This window comes from Leopardus geoffroyi, chromosome E2, assembly GCF_018350155.1.
Source record: "Leopardus geoffroyi isolate Oge1 chromosome E2, O.geoffroyi_Oge1_pat1.0, whole genome shotgun sequence".
Classification (NCBI taxonomy): domain Eukaryota; kingdom Metazoa; phylum Chordata; class Mammalia; order Carnivora; family Felidae; genus Leopardus; species Leopardus geoffroyi.
The window spans coordinates 28,699,421-28,719,644 of record NC_059335.1 but is presented as its reverse complement, the minus strand read 5'-3'; the positions used below and the strand labels follow the sequence as shown (position 1 = coordinate 28,719,644).

Below are 20,224 nucleotides of genomic sequence, written 5' to 3'. Positions count from 1 at the left end.
TGCCCTCTGCTCTCACCTGGCCCACGGGTGCTGGAACAGACATTCCCAAGGGGGAAAGCTCACGCCCTCAGATGGGGGCGGGGGGAGGGTGCTGGGAGCAGTACGGGTGGTGGCGAAAATCTCATCTGGACCCTGCACAGCATGCGGGCTACGAGGGCAGGTGGCAGTCCGTGGCCACTTTCCAGCTCTTGGATCCTGAAATCCTCATCTCATTGGGATTTTAAAATCTCTCGTGGGGCACAAGTCACCTCTAAATTTCGGCTCGTTCCTAATACAGACACTTAGCACACAAAACTTTGCACATCACTTCAAGGTTCTCATGGAGCCCCTGAACGCTGTCCATAGATAGGCTGCTTGTGGGGAGCACAGACCTGTCCCCGGAAAGGTGTGATCTGTGAACCCCAGCTCTACCATTTCCTGGGTCACCCGAGACCAGTCACTTTGCTTCTCTGAGCCTCGATTTGAGGATAATGGGGAGCGTCTGGGTGGCTCAGGGGGTTGAGCGTCCAACTTCAGCTTAGGTCACGATCTCACAGTTCGTGAGCCGAGTCTTGGATCACACAGCCTGCTTCAGACTCTCTATCAGTCCCCCGCTCACGCTCTCTCTCTCTCTCTCTCTCAAAAATTAGTAAACATTAAAAAGTTTGAGGATAAGGGGGATAATAACGTGCCTGCCTACAGCCCAGGGTGGTCACGGAGATTAAAGGAATTAATTCCAGGAAGCGTGTAACACAGTGCCTGACACCCAGGACATTCAATAAGCAGGGCTGTCGTTCTCCTACGTTGTAACGAAGGCTCGGACCGGGGAAGGGGCTGGGCTGGGGGTTGCACAGAAGGGGTGGCGGGGCTGGCGCTGGGCCCCGACTCCTGGGTCCCAGCCCGGTGCTCCCACACCGGCATCTCCGGGGTGGCATCCCTTCCCCCCCTCCCCCCCGCCAACCCGTGCACAGCGGGCAGCGCCCAGCAACACTCACTAAAGAGCCTTGCACACGTCGAGACAAGGCAGCAGCTGCTCCACACCAACGTCACCTACAGAGTTGTGGTCCAGCTGCAGGGCCACGGGCCGCCGCAGGTGCCGCAGCACAAACGCCAGGGCGGCACATTCCGCGGGGCCCACGCCGCAAAAGGTCAGCTTGAGGTGCCCGACCTTCAGGCCTCGCACGGCCTCCCGCGCCAGTCGCTCCTCCTGCATCTCGTACAGGCTGCGGCTGAGCCAGACGAACCCGGGCATGGCGTGCATGCTCTTGGCCTCCCCGGGCACGGCCGGGGGGATGGCGTGAAAGTGCTTGTGGAGGCTGCGCGACAGACACCACCGGGCGCAGACCCAGCGCCGGAGCAGGGCCTTCTCAGACGCCTGGCCCTCGGCCAGCAGGCCCCTGTGCTCCCGGGACAGCAGCCCCGCCAGGAAGGCGGCGGTGATCTGGAGGTTGTGCGGCTCGGCCTCCTGGAGCAACGCCGCCACGCCGCCCTCCTCGCGCCCCGGGCGCCGCACGCACGCCGCGGGCAGCAGCCTGGCCAGGAGCGAGCCGCCCGGCGTGTGACAGCGGAAGAGGCGTCTGAGCGAGGACGGTGGCACGTCGGCGCTGAGCACGAGGTAGAAGGCGGCGAAGAAGCACTGGAAGGTGATGTGCAGGAATTCCAGGGGGGTGACGCTGCCGGGCGCGACGCTCTTGGCACGCACCAGGAAGCCGAGAGAGACGTCGTCGCCGTCGACGTGTGCCGCCTGGAGCTGCCTGGAGGAGAACACGTAGCAGCACGTGCCCAGGCCCCAGAGAGCCAGCCAGCCGAGGTGCAGAAGGGCGGGGAGCCTGCCTCGAAGCAGCCCGGGCCCCGGGCTGCGGGGGGCCGCGTCGGGCGGGGAGGCACGCAGCAGAAAATGCTGCACGATCAGCAGGTACATATCCGTGGTGGTCCTTGGGGACCCCCCGCCCGGCAGCAACAGTTCCTGGTGGCATTTGGACACCATCCACGTGATGACGGGAAGGTGGCACAAGCCGTGCAGGGCTGAGGTCGCTCTGAGCATGCGGATGAGGCGGTCGGCCACCCCCGGCTCGCGGTGGCGCTTCCTCAGGTACAGTTCGATGCCCTCTTCCGAGAAGCCCTTCAGGTTGAGTTCCACGCGCAGGTACTTCCTGAGGAAAGCCGACACCGCGTCCGGACGGCTGGTCAACACCTTGCGGGCGTTCTTCAGCAGGTTGCCCTGCAGTAGGTTGAACAGCAGATTCTGGACCGACGTGGGGTCGGTCGGAGAGCAGTGGCGCTCGCCGCGATCCGTGAACCTGAACCTGAACTCGTCGAAGCCGTCGAAGGTTAAGAGGACGCGGTTGGGGTGGTCAAGGAGGAACTGGAAGACGTCCTGGCGGCCGACGTCGGGCCAACAGCAGTGTTCAAAGAGCAGCGTCTGCACGGACAGCGGCTTTGCCACACGCTGCAGCTGCCGGCAGCTGAATGGGAAGACGAAGAGGAATTCCCGGAAGTGGCGCCCCGTGGCCCACAGCAAGTGCACCCGCTGCAGCAAAGTGCTCTTGCCGCTGCCCGCCTCGCCCACCACCAGCACGGTGTCAGCGTCCTCGTTGAGGTGGCCACAGGTGCTGAAGAGTTCCTCCAGGCCCAGGGTGGCGGGGCTTTTCGGTGGGGCGTCGGCCACGCCCAGCTCTGTCCGGATTTCCAGAACATTCTCTGTGTATACTTCCTCCAGGCAAAGATTGTCTGCCCCATCATAGGTGCTCAGGAAACGAGACTGAGCAGATAGCGTGGTCCTCAGCTTGGACATGTACTTCTCACACGCGGCATCTGGAAGAAGAGGCAAATGAGGCAGGCTGGTGGGGAAGGCGCCATCTGACAGAGCAGGTGCATGGGGGAATGTGATGTTCTGCGTGGAGACACTCGCCGGCGCGGGCCAGTCCTGGCTGTCCCCTTGCAAGCTACGGGCTTTGATGATAGTCACATAACCTTCCTTAACCTGGGTCTCCCCCCCTGTGAAGGAGGAAAATGGTGGTCCCTGCCTTATAGGGTTTACACGGACCAATTAAGATAATTCAAGTCAAGTGCTTCCATTCAGTGTCCAACACAAAATGCTCAAAGGATATTAGCGAGTGGTATTATTATTACTGACATCGGGAAGATCTGTAGATTAGAAGGAGCATTGGGCTGGGATCAGAAGACCGGCATTCCAATGCCTGTCCCACCATACTGGTCAGATAGCCTTCACCACTCAAGCCTCGGTTGTGTCTTTCTAAAGACAAACGGTGTAAGAGCCTAGGAGCGCAGTTTCTAAAGTCAGATACGCCTGACTTTGAAAGCTGGGTCCACCATTAGCTTGCACAAGCCACTCAACCTTTCTGGCCTCAGTATACTTATCCCCAGAATTAGGGACAATCCACACCTTGAAGGATTGTTACAGGAGGAAATGAGATAAAATAGTTTGGAAGAATGTCTGACATATGACAAATTCGCACAAGATGGTATTTATTATCATTATTACTAAAGGATTTGGTAGGCACACCAGCAGCACCCATGTCCTAATCCGTATGATCTATGAACACGTTACTGGACTTGCTAAAAAGGGACTAGCCAGAGAGGCACCTGGGTGGCTCAGTCGGTTGGGTGTCCGACTTCAGCTCGGGTCACGGTCTCATGGTTCGTGGGTTTGAGCCCCACATTGGGATCTGTGCTGACAGCTCAGAGCCTGGAGCTTTCTTCAGATTCTGGGTCTCCCTCTTTCTCTGCTCGCTCCCCCCCCCCCCCAATCATGCTCTGTATCTCTCTCTCTCTCAAAAATAAACATTAATTTAAAAAAAAATTTTTTTTTAACATTTATTCATGAGACAGAGAGAGAGAGTATGAACAGGGAGGGTCAGAGAAAGAGGGAGACACAGAATCTGAAACAGGCTCCAGGCTCTGAGCTGTCAGCACAGAGCCCGATGCGGGGCTCGAACCCACGGACCGCGAGATCATGACCTGAGCTGAAGTCGGACGCTTAACCGACTGAGCCACCCACGCGCCCCTAATTTTTTTTTTTAATAATAAAAAAAAGGGACTAGCCGGGGGCACCTGGGTGGCTCAGTTGGTTGAGCGTCCAACTCTTGATTTCAGCTCGGCTCATGATCCCAGAGTCATGGGATGGGGCCCTGCTAAGCATGGAGACTGCCTGAGATATTCTCTCTCTCCCCCACTCTCTCTCTCTCTCTCAAATAAAAACATAAATTAAAACAAATCAAATTAAATTTAAGAAGGACTCGATAAATGTGACTGACACCGAGATGGGGAGATTATCCTGGTGATCCAAGTGGACCTGACACTGAATGGTCTCGGCGTCACTAGGGTGCCCGGGTCAAGCACGTGGACGAGATTCTTCAATCAAGACTCACTTCTCCGGGGCGCCTGGGTGGCGCAGTCGGTTAAGCGTCTGACTTCAGCCAGGTCACGGTCTCGCGGTCCGCGAGTTCGAGCCCCGCGTCGGGCTCTGGGCTGATGGCTCAGAGCCTGGAGCCTGTTTCCGATTCTGTGTCTCCCTCTCTCTCTGCCCCTCCCCCGTTCATGCTCTGTCTCTCTCTGTCCCAAAAATAAATAAACGTTGGAAAAAAAAAAAAAATTAAAAAAAAAAAAAAAAAAAAAGACTCACTTCCCCATCTTCTTCGCGGGCCCTCTGCAACACAGGGTGTGCCCACAGGACTGCTGCTTTTCCTTTATTATCCCAGCAGCCAATGCGAACAAACCACTTCCTGTGTCGGGGGGTAGTTCCCTTTTAGGGAATGAGGAAGTGCTGGTCCAGAGGCCCCAGGGTGGGGGGACCTTAGAGCATCATGGCCTCACTGCTCCCAACCAAATACTGGCCCATTTGTTCTCAACTCAGAAGGGAACAAGAAATTCTCATAGAGCACCCTTGGAATACCAAAGCTGTATTTATGCATCCGAAGGAGATGCCCTGTGTTTGTGTCTCCTCTTCTGCTCCCAGAGCTGATGATTATCACCGCTCTTAATGCCCTCTGGATATACCAGGAGCCCCGAACGGATACCAGAAGATACACACCTTTTTCTCTAATATCCTTTTTTTTTTTTTTTTAATGTTTATTTTTGAAAGAGAGAGAGACAGAGCGCAAACAGGGGAGGGTCAGCGGAAGAGGGAGACCCAGAACCTAAAGCAGGCTCCAGGCTCTGAGCTGTCAGCACAGAGCCCGACGCGGGGCTCGAACCCAAGAACTGTGAGATCGTGACCTGAGCCGAAGTCGGACGCTCAACCGACTGAGCCACCCAGGCGCCCCTCTAATACCCTGATTTCTAAGGCAGGTTTTCCAGCCACCAACAATATAAAATTCTCCAGGGGGGAGAAAGGAAGAAAAAAAAAAAAAAAAGGTATCTCTCATTTTAAACCCAAATACATGTCAATCATCAACTTCGGAATTGTCACCCTGGGGGATCTTGCACCATGTCATAGTGGTAAAACGCATGAAAGCCAGCTGTGCTTGATGATGTCAATGGCACGCATTAACCAAGGGCCAATCAGGGCACTGTGCTCCCCAGCCCGTCACTCGCCCTCCCTGCCCCAGTTTTCACCTCTGTAAAGTGGAAAAAAATAGCCATTTCTTAAGACTGTCGCAAACAAAGCACCCGGGAGGACGCCTGAGCTGTTGCAGCTGAGTTATCCGAGCCCCTCCCGTTCCAGAGATGGGTCGGTGAACCGTGTGCAATGAGAGACACCACATTATCTAAATGCAATGAGAGACACCACATTATCTAAATCCACTTGGTCCTGGGGTTTCTGATAGTGACTGCAGAAATCAAGAGATAACAGCCCTATCTCAAAAGTGTCTCCTTTTCAGCGCAGATAATAAGAGTTTGGCCAGTATGGGACACCTGTTTTTAGCTTCAACGTGTGGTAGCTCCAGTTTTCACGGTGCAGCTCACGAATAAAAGCTAACCCCAGTATTACACATGGGAACCCTTTCGATCTTCCCACTAGCCCGGTGAGTCGGTGGTGGTGTTATCCTTGAAATCAGGAAACTGAGCCTGAGGGAGGCCTGCACAGCCAGTGAGGAGAAATCTAACGGATGTCTCGCTCTGGAGTTTCGCTCTTAACCTTCAATCTGTACAGCCTTTCTTTCCCTTTCTGATGAACGGAGAAGAACATATACATACCACCGAAAGGCAGGGCCACCGGGACTGGCAATTCCTGAACATGTCGTAGAAGGAAGGCGGCCAACCCATTCGCCTTCACGGTCGCGAGATCCAGCAGCCTTCTTGCCTGTGGGGAAAGCAAAAGTCGGTGTCTTTCCAGAAAGCCGACGGACGGGTGTGTGAAGGTTTCCGCAGATCACTCCAATTTCATAGACGTCTCTCCCCCCACCACAATAAAAGGTCAGTAAAACAGCCACAACAGCGAGACACGGTATTACGTGGCAGAGTGAACACACAGCCAATCTGGCCCCGAATAAGAGTGAATAACATAAAAATAGGAAAGGAAAAAAAAAAAAGACATAAATCTATAAACCTGCAAGGATAGGAAAAACAGTTCTGGAAGCTGCAAATCATTTGGAAGAGAGGCGATTTCATGGAGCCCTGAGGCTTGAAATCCCATCTCTGAGTACGACCTCCCACATTTTCATCGCCAACCTGAACTGCTCCCCTGAACCTTCGCTGGGCACATCTCAAACTACCTACCTGCTGTCTCCACTTACATGTTCCATAAACACCTCCGGCTTAACATACCCAAAACAAAACCCCTAATCTACACCCACCCCCACACCTACAGGTGCAACTCTGTAACTCTGAACCCTCGGACACATTCTACTTCTCTTCCACAGCCCATATCACCTCCCAGGATGTTCTGCCATTTCCTCCTTTTGCTTATTGCCCGTCTCCCTGCACTGGAATGTGAGTAGTTCCAGGACAAGGGTTTTTGTCTGTTTTGTTCACCGATATATCCTCAACACCTAGAACAGTGCTGGCACAGAGCACGCACTTAAGGACTTGCCAAATGAATAAACAGTAATAGACTTAGAAGAGCCCCGAAGGCCAAATCCTCATCCAACAATGGGCAGGTTGAAAAGCACACAATGTACATCTCAGAATCTATAAAGGTCTCTGGAATTAAAAGCATCAGGTACAGGGACACCTGGGTGGCTCAGTCAGTTAAGCATCTGGCTTTTGATTTTGGATCAGGTCGTGATCTCGCAGTTCGTGAGTTCCAGCCCTGTGTAGGGCTCTGCACTGGCAGGGTGGAGCCTGCTTGGGATTTTTTCTCCCTCTCTCTCTGCCCCTTCCCTGCTTGCTATCTCTCTGTCAAAAAAAATAAATAAAAAGAAAGAAATGACGAACTTTAAAAAATCTTTTCATGTAAAAAAAAAAAAAAAAGCATCAGTTACCTTGAGAACCAAAGGAAATGGTCAGATTAAGGAGGGCTAAGTCAAAGTGGTTTATAAAACAGATCTCCAATTTCCTTTACCCACTCCAAGTCAACAGCAACCGTCCCTGCCCTGCCATGGCAAAGTGCGGAGATTTACATTCTGGAAAGGCTCAAACTGGGTCCTTGGACTGGGAGGCACCAGGTACAATAATGGAAGTGGGTGTCATACCCTAAAAGAAGGTTTAAATGACCACGTGCAAAATGAGTATTGAATGCCGATACCTCTCCCCAACACTATAACCACCCAGCCCTCAGCCCTCTTACTCACTGGGTTCCCACAACTCTGGTGGTCAGACCTTAACTTCCAGGCAGGAGGTCTGTGACGTCTACACTGGTAACTTGACCAACCTAGGGGGAAAGGTCTCAAGATACAAATAGAACCACTTCCCAAAATGTCTACAGTGAAACTCAAGGTAGACAAGTATCACCTGCAGCCTCTGAGTTTCCAGTAAGTTTTAGAGAGTCTATTTCAGTCATGAGAAGACAACTAAGGATCATCATATGCCCAAAGAAAGCATCTAATATGGGAGACTGAGCCCAAATAAGTGGAGAAGGGAAAAGCAACTTGTAGGATAAAAAGGTTACGCAGGGTGAAAAAATAAAATCTGCCCCCCCCCCACAAAACAAACAAACAATGACAATAACAACAACACCAAAAAAACCACACCGTATCATTATGATCCTTAAGTAAGACAAGAAATTGCATCCATAAAACAAAAACAGGATGCTATAATAAGAAACATTTTTAAATAGCTCTTGGAAATTAAAAGTGATAGCAAAAATGAAAAATGCAAGGTTTTAAAGATAAGTTGAAGATATCATAGGGGAAGTAGTACAAAAGGACACAGAGATGGAAAACAGAAAAGAAGGAGAAGAAAATTAGGGGATCAGTCCAGGAGTCCTAAAATTCAAATAGTAGTTCCATAAAGAGAGAAGAGAGAAAACAGAAAGAAATCACCAATGAAGTAACCAAGAAAATTTTCCAGACAATAAAGACATGAGTTTTCGGTTCAAAGTGACCCCTGAGTGTCCAGCACAATGGAAAAACACTAAGGCACATCATTGTGAAATTTCAGAATGTTAAGGGCCAAAAGAAAATTTTACGTGCCTCCAGAACGAGTTATAAAATAGTTTTGGAATTCTAGCAATTCTTCTCTGGAAGACAGCAGATAAGGGAGTAATCATCTCCAAATTCTGAAGAAAAATGATGACCAACCCAGAATTCTATACCCAGCCAAATTACTGACCAAATATGAGGAAAGTCTGCGATATAGAAGAGCTTAAAATTTAACTCCTATATACTCATTTTAAAGCAGAGGTGAGACCTGATCTCCCAGAATAGAACAAACCATGAAAAGGAAGACATAGTAATCAGGATTTAGGAAAACCAACACAAGAGGACCATAAAGGGAAATCTTGGGATGACGGCTCTGCACTGTAAGCAGAAGACCACTAGTCGAGGAAGATTGGAGCAGTGTGACTCAAGACTCAGATGTGTTGAGGGTAATGATATCCTAAATGTCCAGGCAGGCCTGGCTCTAATCCTTATCTATATTTGGCGTGTCTGCGTCACAGGCTAATATCATTCTTTCTCTCGCCCCCTGTTGCCTGGGTCAGCTGAGGACACCCATTTCATCCTACAGAAGTGTTTGGCCTGGCCCTATTCCTGGGAGCTGGAAGAGCCTTTGACAAGCTTACAACTGAACACGCAGAGAGCCCACTTCCTCTGACCATATTCCAGCTGGACATCCGGCCCCTGACTCATATCCGCCCTACCAGATCCTCCAGCTGTAGTGAATCCTGTATTTCTCAGGACTCACTCATGACTTTGCCCACTGACTTCTCAGCAGGAGCCCATACAAACTTGAGAAGGTGAAGCCAGACCATGTCCCTGAGACCCTGTTCAGCATCCCTGCTCCTGGGAGCCTGCATCCAAGAAAGCGAGGCAGCACTACCCTTTCCAGACACTGCTATGCTTGTGCTTGCTACGTGTTTTTCAAAAAGAAACACATTGCTTGGAGAATCATTGCATAAGGTGTTAAAACTATAAAGAAAAGCAAAGAATTGATTTAACACAGAAGTCAGGCTAGCGGTTGCGATTGAGGAAAGTACTAGTAACATTCTATGCCTTCGCATGGGTGAATGGGAACATGTTTATACCACCATATAGGGCATTATACGTTTCTCTGCTGGCATGCCACATTTCCCAAGTTAAAGGTGTTGGAGTTAATATTGTAAAAGAGTCAAGCGATTCAGTCTGACACCCTGGCCCTAGCCACCTTAGCAGGTGCACGAGTCAGAAGGACAGCTGGTATTACAGCCTCAGGTTTGCTAACAACTGTTATGCTCACCTGTGCAAGTTCACCCCACGAAGCCCCATATTTCATGTCAGAGAGTAAAGATCATAAGCTCTGGAGACAGTCAGGCCTGGATTTGAACTCTAGCTGGGCCACTTCTCAAATGGGTAGTTTGGGTAGTAGTGTTCACTGTTAAGAAACAGTATAGCCAACACTACACCCTTGGAAGGTAGCAGTGTGGCTTAGAGACAATAAATATAGAGGCTAAGGACAGCGCCCGGCACATGGTAGGCACTCAGTGAATAGTAGCATTGGGTATTTAAGGATATGGTTCTTTACCTTACATTTTGATCCGTTCCATAGCATTTTTCAGCCCCCAACCTGCAATCTATGACAACCACCTCTTTACAGTAAAATTATGAGGTCAGTATATGAGAGTATACAAGGCAGTCCTGGATTGGGGAGATAAGGTTAGTGGGACACACCACAAGAGCCACCCACACTTGTCAGAAATGCAGCCACTGAAGGAAAGCCACCAAGTTCGAGAACAATAGTATTCCAGAGCTCAAAACAGGATCAGAGAGAACTGGATGCTAAAAACTTCAACCTCAGGCAGCCCAGTCCCTTTGTAAACTCCTACCACCTGCAGATCTCTTGTCAGCTACTCAGCTCAGTCCCAGCCCTCCCTGCTTCTGCTGCCCACAGAGCCCTTTCTTCAGATGGATTCTTAGCTTGTTAAAATGCAGCCTTTCTTCTTTCCTAATATCAGTATTTAAGGTTACAAGTTTCCTTCTATGTTCTGCTTTCACTGTCCCCCATAAATTTTTATAAACCAGGTTCTCATTATTGTTTGGTTCCGAATATTTTCTGATTTCCATTATGATTTCTTCTTTGGCCCTTGAGTTCTCCTATTTTCTTTTTTCATCAATCCAATTACCTCCTCTCTTAGTGCCCTGTTTTCTCTAGACCCGAGGCTACCTTCTCTAAACCCCTCAGAGCATCCAGACCAGACCACATTGTTGCACACGCCATCAAAAATGACAAGACACAATTCTTTAACTTCCCGTGTGGGCTGATTTGATCCCCTCAATAGATCACAAAAGACACCAAGGTAGGTGCAACAACTAACATGTCTTCTGTAATCCCCACAGGGCCAGGATCAAGGAGCTAGTACTCCGGGGACAATTGTAGGTTTCATGTGAACTAAAGAGTAACGAGAGGGGACCACATCACATCTGCTCTGTAAATACTCAGCCACCTTGAGCTAGCTTTAAAACAGTCTTGAGGACAGACTGGCTTATCCTGTCAGTCTCAACCACTTACCTAAATGCCAAATACACTTTTTTTAATAGTCAAATAAAAACTAGAAAGTCCCCCAATTCATCCCATCCTAATGCTGCAATTTAGCTGATGTGCTTCATCAACAAGTATTTATTGAGTGCCTGCTTATCGAGCCCAATAAGATTCAAGAATCTGGCACATAGTAGGCATCTACCTATATTCTGGCCAAATAAATGAATGAATAGATTAACCATGAACAAACGAGTCAAGGTACTCGGTCCAACAGGGCACTCTCATGCCACCAAACCCCTTTTCTGGGCATCAATTTTCCAATATATAAAATGGGATGTCAGCTACTGTTCCATCTGTACCACAAGAGCCCTGAGGGTCACTGTCTGGGGAAAAGTGTTAGAGAGTTTCCAAGACACTTTCCTGGTCTCGTGGAATGGCATCCTCGGAGGGAGTTGCACCCCAGCTCTGAAGGTCCACGAGCCAATGCAAGTCCGTATCAGAAATCCAACGTGGACATTTAGGCTACATTAGTCCATAGCAGGCTCTTACTAATAATTAACAATTAACTATGAAGTTAAATGATGTACTAAGTGCAACGTAAAAATTATTAAATACAGATACAATCCAACGAATTTTCATGATCTGTTGAGCTGTTAACTCAAGAGAGCCAAAAAGCATACGAGTACAGAATAGCATTGAGAACAGAGCTGAGAGCGGCCAATGGAAACGAGCAGTGAATCTGCTAGAAACCATTCTAAGCATCATGCAGATGAACTCAGTGACTTCTCCCGAGAGCTTCACTGATGCTTTACAGATGAGGAAAGGAGACAGGGGAGATTAAGGATGGACAGTCCCCAGAGAGAAGCCCAAAGTCGCACAAAGCAGGCCCCGAACAACTTTTACCTGCCTGGCTGCCTTGTTAGGGAGCATCCCATCACCTTTCTCCCCAGAGGGCTGACTCCACAAAGGCAACTTAGTCTCGGTGACTAAACACTCTTTTCCTATGAATTCTGATCGCCCAAAACGGAAGTGCCTTACCCGCTGGGATGACGTGAAAACAGGCAGCCTGATTTCATCACATTCATACCGGCTGATGAAACCCCGCTCCTGTGCCAGGTCCAGCACACCCTCCACGTGGCTGTAGAGTCTCCTGACGATGGCGGGCCGGTGACTCTGCAGGTCATGCGCTGGGTGGGGTGAGTGGGGATCCCAGCGGCAGGAAAGCTCCGGAGCCTGACAGCCGGTCTGGGCCTCCCGGACAGCTGCGATGAGCTGTTCACAGCCCCAAGCACCCTTCTTCCAGACAGTGTCCAGGAGGCGCCTGGCCAACTGGGAGAGGGGCTGGCCCAGGAGGCTGAGGCCCTCGTAGTCTTCCCAGGAGAGGACTTCCCAGGAAAGCAGCCAGTCCAGGATGCTCTCGAAGCCCTCCAGGGACCCCGAGACCAGCAGCCCCACCAGCTGGCTCCTCTGCGCCTGGAGAGCCTCCTGTGTGCACATCTCATAACCTGGGAAGGAGAATGAGATCAGCATAGGACTCCTCTGGAGGCAGGCAGGGGGCAGTGGAGGGGGCAAGTCGGTCCCACCCCAAGTCCGGAGAGGCCACGGATCTACTCGGATATCACCCAGTCCACACTCTCCATTATACAGATGTACAGACTGGGGCCCAGAGAAGGCACGAAATTGGTCCAAGGTCCCACAGAGGGTTCGAAGCATTAAATCAAGACCCCTGGTTTCCACATCTGCACTTCCTCCTTGCCTTAAGAAGTTTAGTAAGGCTTGCGCTGATATTATGAGCAATGTCCCCAAGGGACCTGGAAATGAACACTCTTTGAGATCTTAGGAGAGGGCTATGCCCTGCCGGCTGGATTCAGGCGGACAGCAGCACTCTCTCCAATGACAGCTAATAGCTACTAAGCACAGGCAAAATGCTGGCACCATACTAAATGCTTTCACATGTGAATTCGTCAGCACTCTGAAGTAGATGCTATGTCGGCCCCATTTTACAGACGAAGAAATTGAGGCACGGGAAGGCCAAGTGACTTATACAAGAATTCACAGACAGATGAGGTGGAGCTGGGGTTTGAACGTAAGCAGTGCAATTCCAGAAAGCATGCCTTCAATCCCCTCCATATTTGGGTTCCACACAGGGGCCCGAGCCCATGCCTGGTAGGTAACCCACTGCGATTCCAAGGGACAGAACAGAATACTGCTATCAAGATCCCAACCCAGGGACACCTGGGTGGCTCAGTCGGTTAAATGTCCTACTCGATTTCGGCTCAGGTCATGATCTCATGGGTTCGTGAGTTCAAGCCTGGCATCGAGCTCTGTGCTGACAGAGCGGAGCCTGCTCGGGACTCCCTCTCTCTCTGCCCCTCCCCTGCTCACGCATGCATGCTTACTCTGTCTGTCTGTCTGTCTCTTTCAAAATAAATAAGCTTAAAAAAAAATCTCAGGGGCACCTGGGTGGCTCAGTTGCTTAAGTGTCCGACTTCAGCTCAGGTCATTATCTCACACCATTTATGATAAGTTCAAGCCCCGCGTCGGGCTCTGTGCTGACAGCTCGGAGCCTGGAGTCTGCTTCAGATTCTGTGTCCCCCTCGCTCTCTGCCCCTCCCCCACTAGCACTCTGTCTCTCTTTCTCTCTAAAAAATAAATAAACATTAAAAAAAAAAAAAAAAACCTTAGCCCCAGGTGAAGCAAAAATCATAGCGCAAACTAAGTCATTTCAAAGCCTAGGAGAGCACGGACCCCACTTACCACCGCCTCCTTCCCAACTGCCCCCAGGCCCTCCCTTCCCTTTCACTCCCGCCGCCGCACCACACATTACATGCTGTCATGCCTCTGTCAGTGGCTTGCTCTGGGCTCCGCCTTCAGACTCTGGGTTCTGGGAATCTGAGGGGAAGAGATTTCTCTGAGCTCCAAGCCCTGGGAGGGTCCCCAAGCAGCAGAGAAAATCTCTCAGCGGGCTCCATTGTGCGACTGTCACAGGGACCAGGGACGCGGACTGGTACAGTGCCCAGAGAAAGTGAAAGGGAAAGGGAAAGGGAAAAGGAAGGGCAACACCTCCTTGTTTTTACAAAACAGAGACATTCTGAGATACTCAAGGGAGCAGATGCCAAGGTGCCTAGAGATTTTGCAACTTTCCTCGTTACTGTTTATGTGTCTCCCGTCCTTCTTGGCCCAAGCAGAAGCCTGGGTCTTACTCATCCTGGCATCCATAAGCTTGGCACAGGGCTGAGCCCCGGGGAGGCGTGGGGGACGGTGGGGGGAATGCTTATGAATCAAAACTCCACCGAGGAAGGGGAGGGGCTGGAACATTCTACGCCGGTCCACATATGCCAGCCAAAGGAAGGGACAGGAGACGTCTCCAACCCAGACTGCTGCCAACACTTAGGATGGAAATCCTTGGGCTGGCCACATGAGGAAACTGAGGCAGCAAGGTTACCTGCAGGTCTGGCAACTTGCGAGGGCATCCCCAGTGCAGCGGCTGCTGTAAGTCAGGAACTGAAATAGATCTCTCTGGACAAGCAGGCCTCCGCCCTGTGTCCACTGCCAAGCAGAGGAGTCAGGAGGGTAGAGATGGGACGCGGGGAAAGGAGAGAACAGGACAGGTAGGAAGAGGTCTGGGCTTGGCCCTGGCATGGCTCTCAGCTGTGGAAACGCCAGACCCGCCGCCACACCTGTCCAGGACCTGGGGCAAAGAACCACCTCCCTCTGGGAACAGCCCAGAAATGGGGTGGGCGCTCTCCCTCTGACCCAATGCCTGGCGGGTACGTGTGAGGCCAGGAATCAAAAACAGGAGACCTGACATTCCTTGCTGACATCCTCTTACCCAGAGGATGCGTGGGAATGAACAGCAGCCCACTCTTCTGCATCGGGAGAGCCTAGGCCACCCTCTCCCCCTGCAGAGATCATTAGGCTTGGTGGGCATGGCCAAGTCCCCTGGGGGCAGGCCTTGGGCACGAAGGCAAAGGCTGAGTGACACAGGACCGGCGGGTCTAGATTTCCCCACAGACCCCAGCTCCCGGGGAAATCCTGAAAGGATGGTCTGGAGGCCAGAGCTGGCCAAGCCACTGTGCAGAAGTAGGTAATTTTCATCGGCTCTGGTGGAAAGCCCTGTGCGTCCACCATGACCCGCACTGACAGACCCCCCCCCAGACCTGAGACACACCCACAACTGTGCTCACCCACAAGGGGTCAAGCAGGGGCCCTTCCCAAACATACCAAGAATGCTTGAGCCACACACACCCAACTGGTGATATCAAGGAGTTGTGGACACCTGCAGGGAGAGACAGGCCCCAGCCCTAAGGGTTGGGGCTCTGGTCCCCCACCAGCAGCTGGAAAGTCCCAACTCTTCCCTGGCCTCCTTCCAGAAACCTCAGAGCAGGTGGAATCCCCAAGGACCAATTTGGTCAGACCCCTGCCTCTGAGCAGGCATTGTTCTCCTAACATCCTTGTAAACATCCGGGGGAAAACCTGACCTTGCTGCCAGCTCGGGAATTTCTTCATCATGTCCAACTTAAGTTTCTCTTGCTTTAGCTTAAATTGGGAGCAAGAGAAAACAGATGGCCAGTCAACCCTTATTTCATAAAAACCGTCCCGAAAATCCCGCTTCTTGCCTCCTTATCACCTGTTCAGACTTCCCCTTGAGACGAACTAAATCTATCTCTACTGTCTTTTCTTCTCTACTCGAGTTACTGCAAGTTTGGAGTCCTTCACACAGTCTTTCCTTGAGGAAGGTGAGGCCCATGAAAAGAAAGAGGCATGAAACTGAGTCAAGTAAAAGGGGCAACCCACATGGGCCTCCCCTGACCCGCCGGCCCAGGGCCCAGGCCCAGGACCTGACACCTCCTTCCTGAGACCGCAGCCAGCCGACTTTCTCCAGACCTCTGAGCCCGCTGATTTGCTTAAGGGTTGAAATTTCAGCCCCCTGGGCCCGTGCAGGCCAGAGGAGGGAGGCCCAGGGAACCTTGGCTCCTCTATCTCAGCGGGGCCCAGGCCTTCCCTGGGGCCTTGGACCCAGCCCTGCCCCTCCTGCAACCCTCTTGTATTCTGCCCCCTTCCCCGATCTTCTCTCTGGGAGACCATTTCCCTCCTGCACACAGACTGCAGTCTCTCCATCAGGAGAATAAGAGCCCTCTCTTCCTCTGCCGGCTCCCACCCCAATTCTGTGACTCCCTGCAAAGCAGGAGCCCTTGTCTCTTGCCCCTCATGCTTTCCTCCAGTCCTCCCCTCCCATGCCCTCCGGGCATGTCCTCCTGGGCCCCCCAGATGGCCACCAGTGTCATTGCTGGTGGCCATCTGCAATGGCTCTCAGCTCTGGACTGGCTAGCTCTGCAAAGGCATCTATCAGAATACTCTCTCTCTCTCTCTCTCCTTGAAACACTCCCCCAACTCTGACTTCTCCTCCCATCCTACCAGCTGCTCCTTCTGTCTCCTTGGCTAGTTCCTGATGCTGGGAGCCCCAGCGTTGTGTCTCCCTCCCTAAATGAGCTCACCTGCTCTTCTGGCTTGAAATGCCAGCCCCCAACTTTCCTTCTGGCTCCAACCTCCCCACTAAACTTATCTGACTGCCTAATGGGCATCTCACACTTAAAAAGCATAACACTCCAGATCCCCTAGACAGCCCCCATCTCGGGTGACAGCAGGGCCAAATTTCCAGACTCACCAGCCAAAAACCTCCAACCCATCCTTGACTCTACCTTTCTCTCCCATCCCGATCTTTCTGACTCTACCTTCAAACTGTACCTCAAACTGGAAAATCTGGTATTTTCCCACGGCCTCTATACCATGGGTACAAGCCCCCAGGGCCTCTTCCCAGAATGACAACAGTGGTCCCCTCGCTGTCCCCCCACTCCACGCTTTCTGCCCTCACCTCTCTACAGTCTGACTTAGTCTGCTAACTCCTGAGTCAGAGCAGGTGACTCCTGCCTTCAAAGTCCTCCAGTGGATCCCAATGCACTCAGAGTAAAAACCAAAGTCCTCACAGTGGCCTTCAAGGCCCCATGCAACAGACACCCACCTCCTCACCCCTTAGCTCTCTGTACTCATGTCCTACTAATCCCCCACGGGCACCTCACCCACCCTGCTCCAGCCACACAGACTTCTTCCTTGTTCCCAGAACAAGCTGGACCTGCTCCCACCAGGCATGCCTCTACCTGAGGGCCTTTGCACATGCTCTGTGCTCTTCCCTCTAACTGTCCTTCCTGTCAGATATTCACATAGCTCACCCTTCACCTCCTTCAAGGCTTTGCTCAATTGTCACCACCTCAGGGAGGCCCTCCCTGATTATGCTATATAAAATTGCAATACCCAACCCCAGCCCTCATCCCCCGTGCCTGCTTTGTTTTTCTCCGCAGCACCTCTCACCGCCTGATATATCACGTATGTGCTTATTTGATTGCTGTCCTCCTCCTTTCTAGAATACCAACTCCATGAGGGCAGGGAGTTTTGTCTGATTTTTTTTTTTTTTTTTTTTTTTTTTTTTTTTACCACTATAGCCCCACTGTCTTACCCAGTGTATCAATAAAGATCATTTGAATGAATAAAAGAATGAATTTACTCTGGGGCGCCTGGGTGGCTTAGTTGGTTAAGTGTCCAACTCTTGATTTCGGCTCAGGTCATGATCTCGTGGTTCATGGATTCAAGCCCCGCACAGGGCTCTGCGCTGACAGGGCAGAGTCTGCTTGGGATTCTCTCTTTCCCTCGCTCTCTGCCCCTCCCCAACTCACACTGTCTCTCTCTGTCTCTCTGTCTCTCTGTCTCTCTCTCTCTTTCAAAATAAAAAAGAATGCATTTACTCTGCATGGTTCCAGGAGGCAGAAGTGGAACCAAGCGGGGGAAATCTGCAAGTCATAGATTTTAGCTAATTGTAACAAGAGCTGTAGGACACTGAACGGGCGCCTCGTAAGTCACTGTCACTGAGCATACCCAGCAGAGGGATCTTGCACTCGGTGGGAGGTGGCTGGGCCAGATAGGGGTCCCTCCCAGCCTCAGATCCCAAATTGGCAAAGAGAATCTGAGAGCAGAGGCAATGGAAATGTCACTCTGGTGTTTATCAAGGGGACAGGACCAGGCAGACAAGACCAGCCCATGGGGAGACGGAGGCCACAAGAGGGACAAGCCTAAGGGCTCAGAAAGAGGGGAAGAAGCCAAGAGCAGACACACAGCCTGGGGTCCAGCTGGGGGAGGCCCTCCCAGAGAAGATTTGGGGAGGCTTTTTAGTTTGCTCAAAAGCAAGTAGGACCAGATGGCTGCTCCCCAACATGAGGACTAAAGGAGAAGGCGGAAGGCACACAGGCTGCAAGGCTGGGCAGGCCCTGGTGTGGGCCTGGGTGGGAAGGGCTGGGGATGAGCAGGGGTCTCCACACCCACCAAGGGAGGGGAGGAGGCAGAAGGCTCCCCTAAGAGTTTCAAGTCCCCAAGCAGGGTTAGAGATCACCCCGGCCCTCTCTCACCTACACCCACCCCCTCACAGGCATGCTGAAGACGGGGAAACTGAGGCCCGGAGAGAGGGTAGCCTCCTTTAAGACCCGAAATCTGGCCTCCTAATTCCCAGGCCAGCCCTGCGCCTCAGGACTTCTCATCCTGCAAGTTCTCCCTCCACACCCACCAGGAAGGCCAGACACAACTTCTCTCCAGACAGCAAAGGCTCCTGGGCCCAGGGCCCGGAACTTCTGCTCACGCCCCCCAAACCTCCCTATCCTCTGTAGACACTGCCCGCCAGGGGGCTCCCCTACCTCCAGAAGCCCCCTTTCCTTCTACCTCCTATTTAGAGGCCAGGACACCCGAACGGAAAACCAGGGCAAGGCCTCCCCGAGCCCGGCTGGGAAGCCAGATGTCCGAGTCCGAGGGACCGGACTCTGGGCGCCCAGCCCCTCCCCGCGCTCAGGTGCCGGATCGGGGAACACTCACCGCGCAGTCACCTGCGCCCCAATTCCTCCCCGCGGTCTGGCCCAAAACTCCAAGCTCTGACTCGTACACCCGTTCCGCTCGCCCCGCCCCTCCGGTCCGGGTGCCCCACCCCCCGCACTCTCCCTAGCCACCCTACCCGGTGGGCCCCGCCCCTCCAGTCCGGACGCCCTGCCCCTGCACCCTGCCCACCCACCCTGCCCGGTGGGCCCCGCCCCTCCGGTCCTGGCTCTCGCCCCCCCACCCCCCTCCCGCTGGCTCCCACCTCTGAGCGCTCAGAGCTCTACCGGGACTGGGCAGGTGGGCGGGCAGGAACGGGACCCCCGCCAAGTGTCTCCTACTGAGTGAGCCGTCTTTCTTTCTTTTTTTTTCCTTTTTTTAAATGTTTTAATTTAAATCCAAGTTAGTTAACATACAGTGTAATAATGGTTTCAGGAGTAGAATTTAGTGATTCATCACTTATGTGTCACACCCAGTGCTCATCCCCGCAAGTGCCCAGTGAACCAACTTTCTACAACAGGGAACCAGAGAGTCTCTCAGGACAAGGCCCCTTCCAGACACACACGCCCCAGATATCCTGTGGCAGGAAAAGCTAAGAAAGCTGTCCCAGCCGGTATGCGCCCTTTGTGTCCACAGTCATCTAAGGCCTTAATATTGTGAAGTCCCAGAAGAGTTTTCCAGAGTGTGATGGGTTACCTGTCAGGTGAGCGTGGACAGGGCATTTAAATTCCTCTTTTTTCCTTTGTCTTGCCAGCCTTCCGTTTCAGGTGAGGCAAGCCGGCTCTGTTTGGTACTAATGGGGCTTGAGCCTCTCTAACACTGCCCGCTCTACTTGGTTCTGCCACCATACCTAACCAGAATTTAACGGTACTGTTGTTGTTTCCAGTATAGTAAATTTATTTTATTGTATGGTTTCCTAGTCGTCTGAGCAGGTGACACTGGTTTTCCATTGAAGGTATTAATATAAATGTTCCTTTTAAAACACTGGTATTTGGGGGCGCCTGGGTGGCGCAGTCGGTTAAGCGTCCGACTTCAGCCAGGTCACGATCTCGCGGTCCGGGAGTTCAAGCCCCGCGTCGGGCTCTGGGCTGATGGCTCAGAGCCTGGAGCCTGTTTCCGATTCTGTGTCTCCCTCTCTCTCTGCCCCTCCCCCGTTCATGCTCTGTCTCTCTCTGTCCCAAAAATAAATAAACGTTGAAAAAAAAAATTAAAAAAAAAAAAAAAAAAACACTGGTATTTGGACATTTTTTAACGTAAAAGAAAATAATGGACATTCACATGGTGCTTACTGTGTGCCAGGCTTTACACACATTAACCC

General features: G+C 51.9%; 1 protein-coding gene across 2 annotated transcripts in view; it reads right to left on the bottom strand.

Annotated features, from left to right (window-relative positions):
- The window catches only part of NOD2 (nucleotide binding oligomerization domain containing 2), a 36,709-nt gene extending 17,700 nt beyond the window's left edge, over positions 1–19,009 (bottom strand). The window contains exons 1-4 of one of the 2 annotated variants that reach the window (XM_045442728.1): positions 18,910–19,009; positions 12,034–12,500; positions 6,139–6,244; positions 975–2,793 (exon numbers count right to left, since the gene is read on the bottom strand). In XM_045442728.1, coding sequence (XP_045298684.1) covers positions 975–2,793; positions 6,139–6,244; positions 12,034–12,492 — 2,384 coding nt within the window. In that variant the 5' untranslated portion in view covers positions 12,493–12,500; positions 18,910–19,009. Of the gene's footprint in view, positions 1–974; positions 2,794–6,138; positions 6,245–12,033; positions 12,501–13,822; positions 14,904–18,909 lie in introns of those variants that run through there. The other variant, XM_045442727.1, reaches the window with a different exon arrangement.
- Between the last annotated feature and the right edge of the window lie 1,215 nt (positions 19,010–20,224).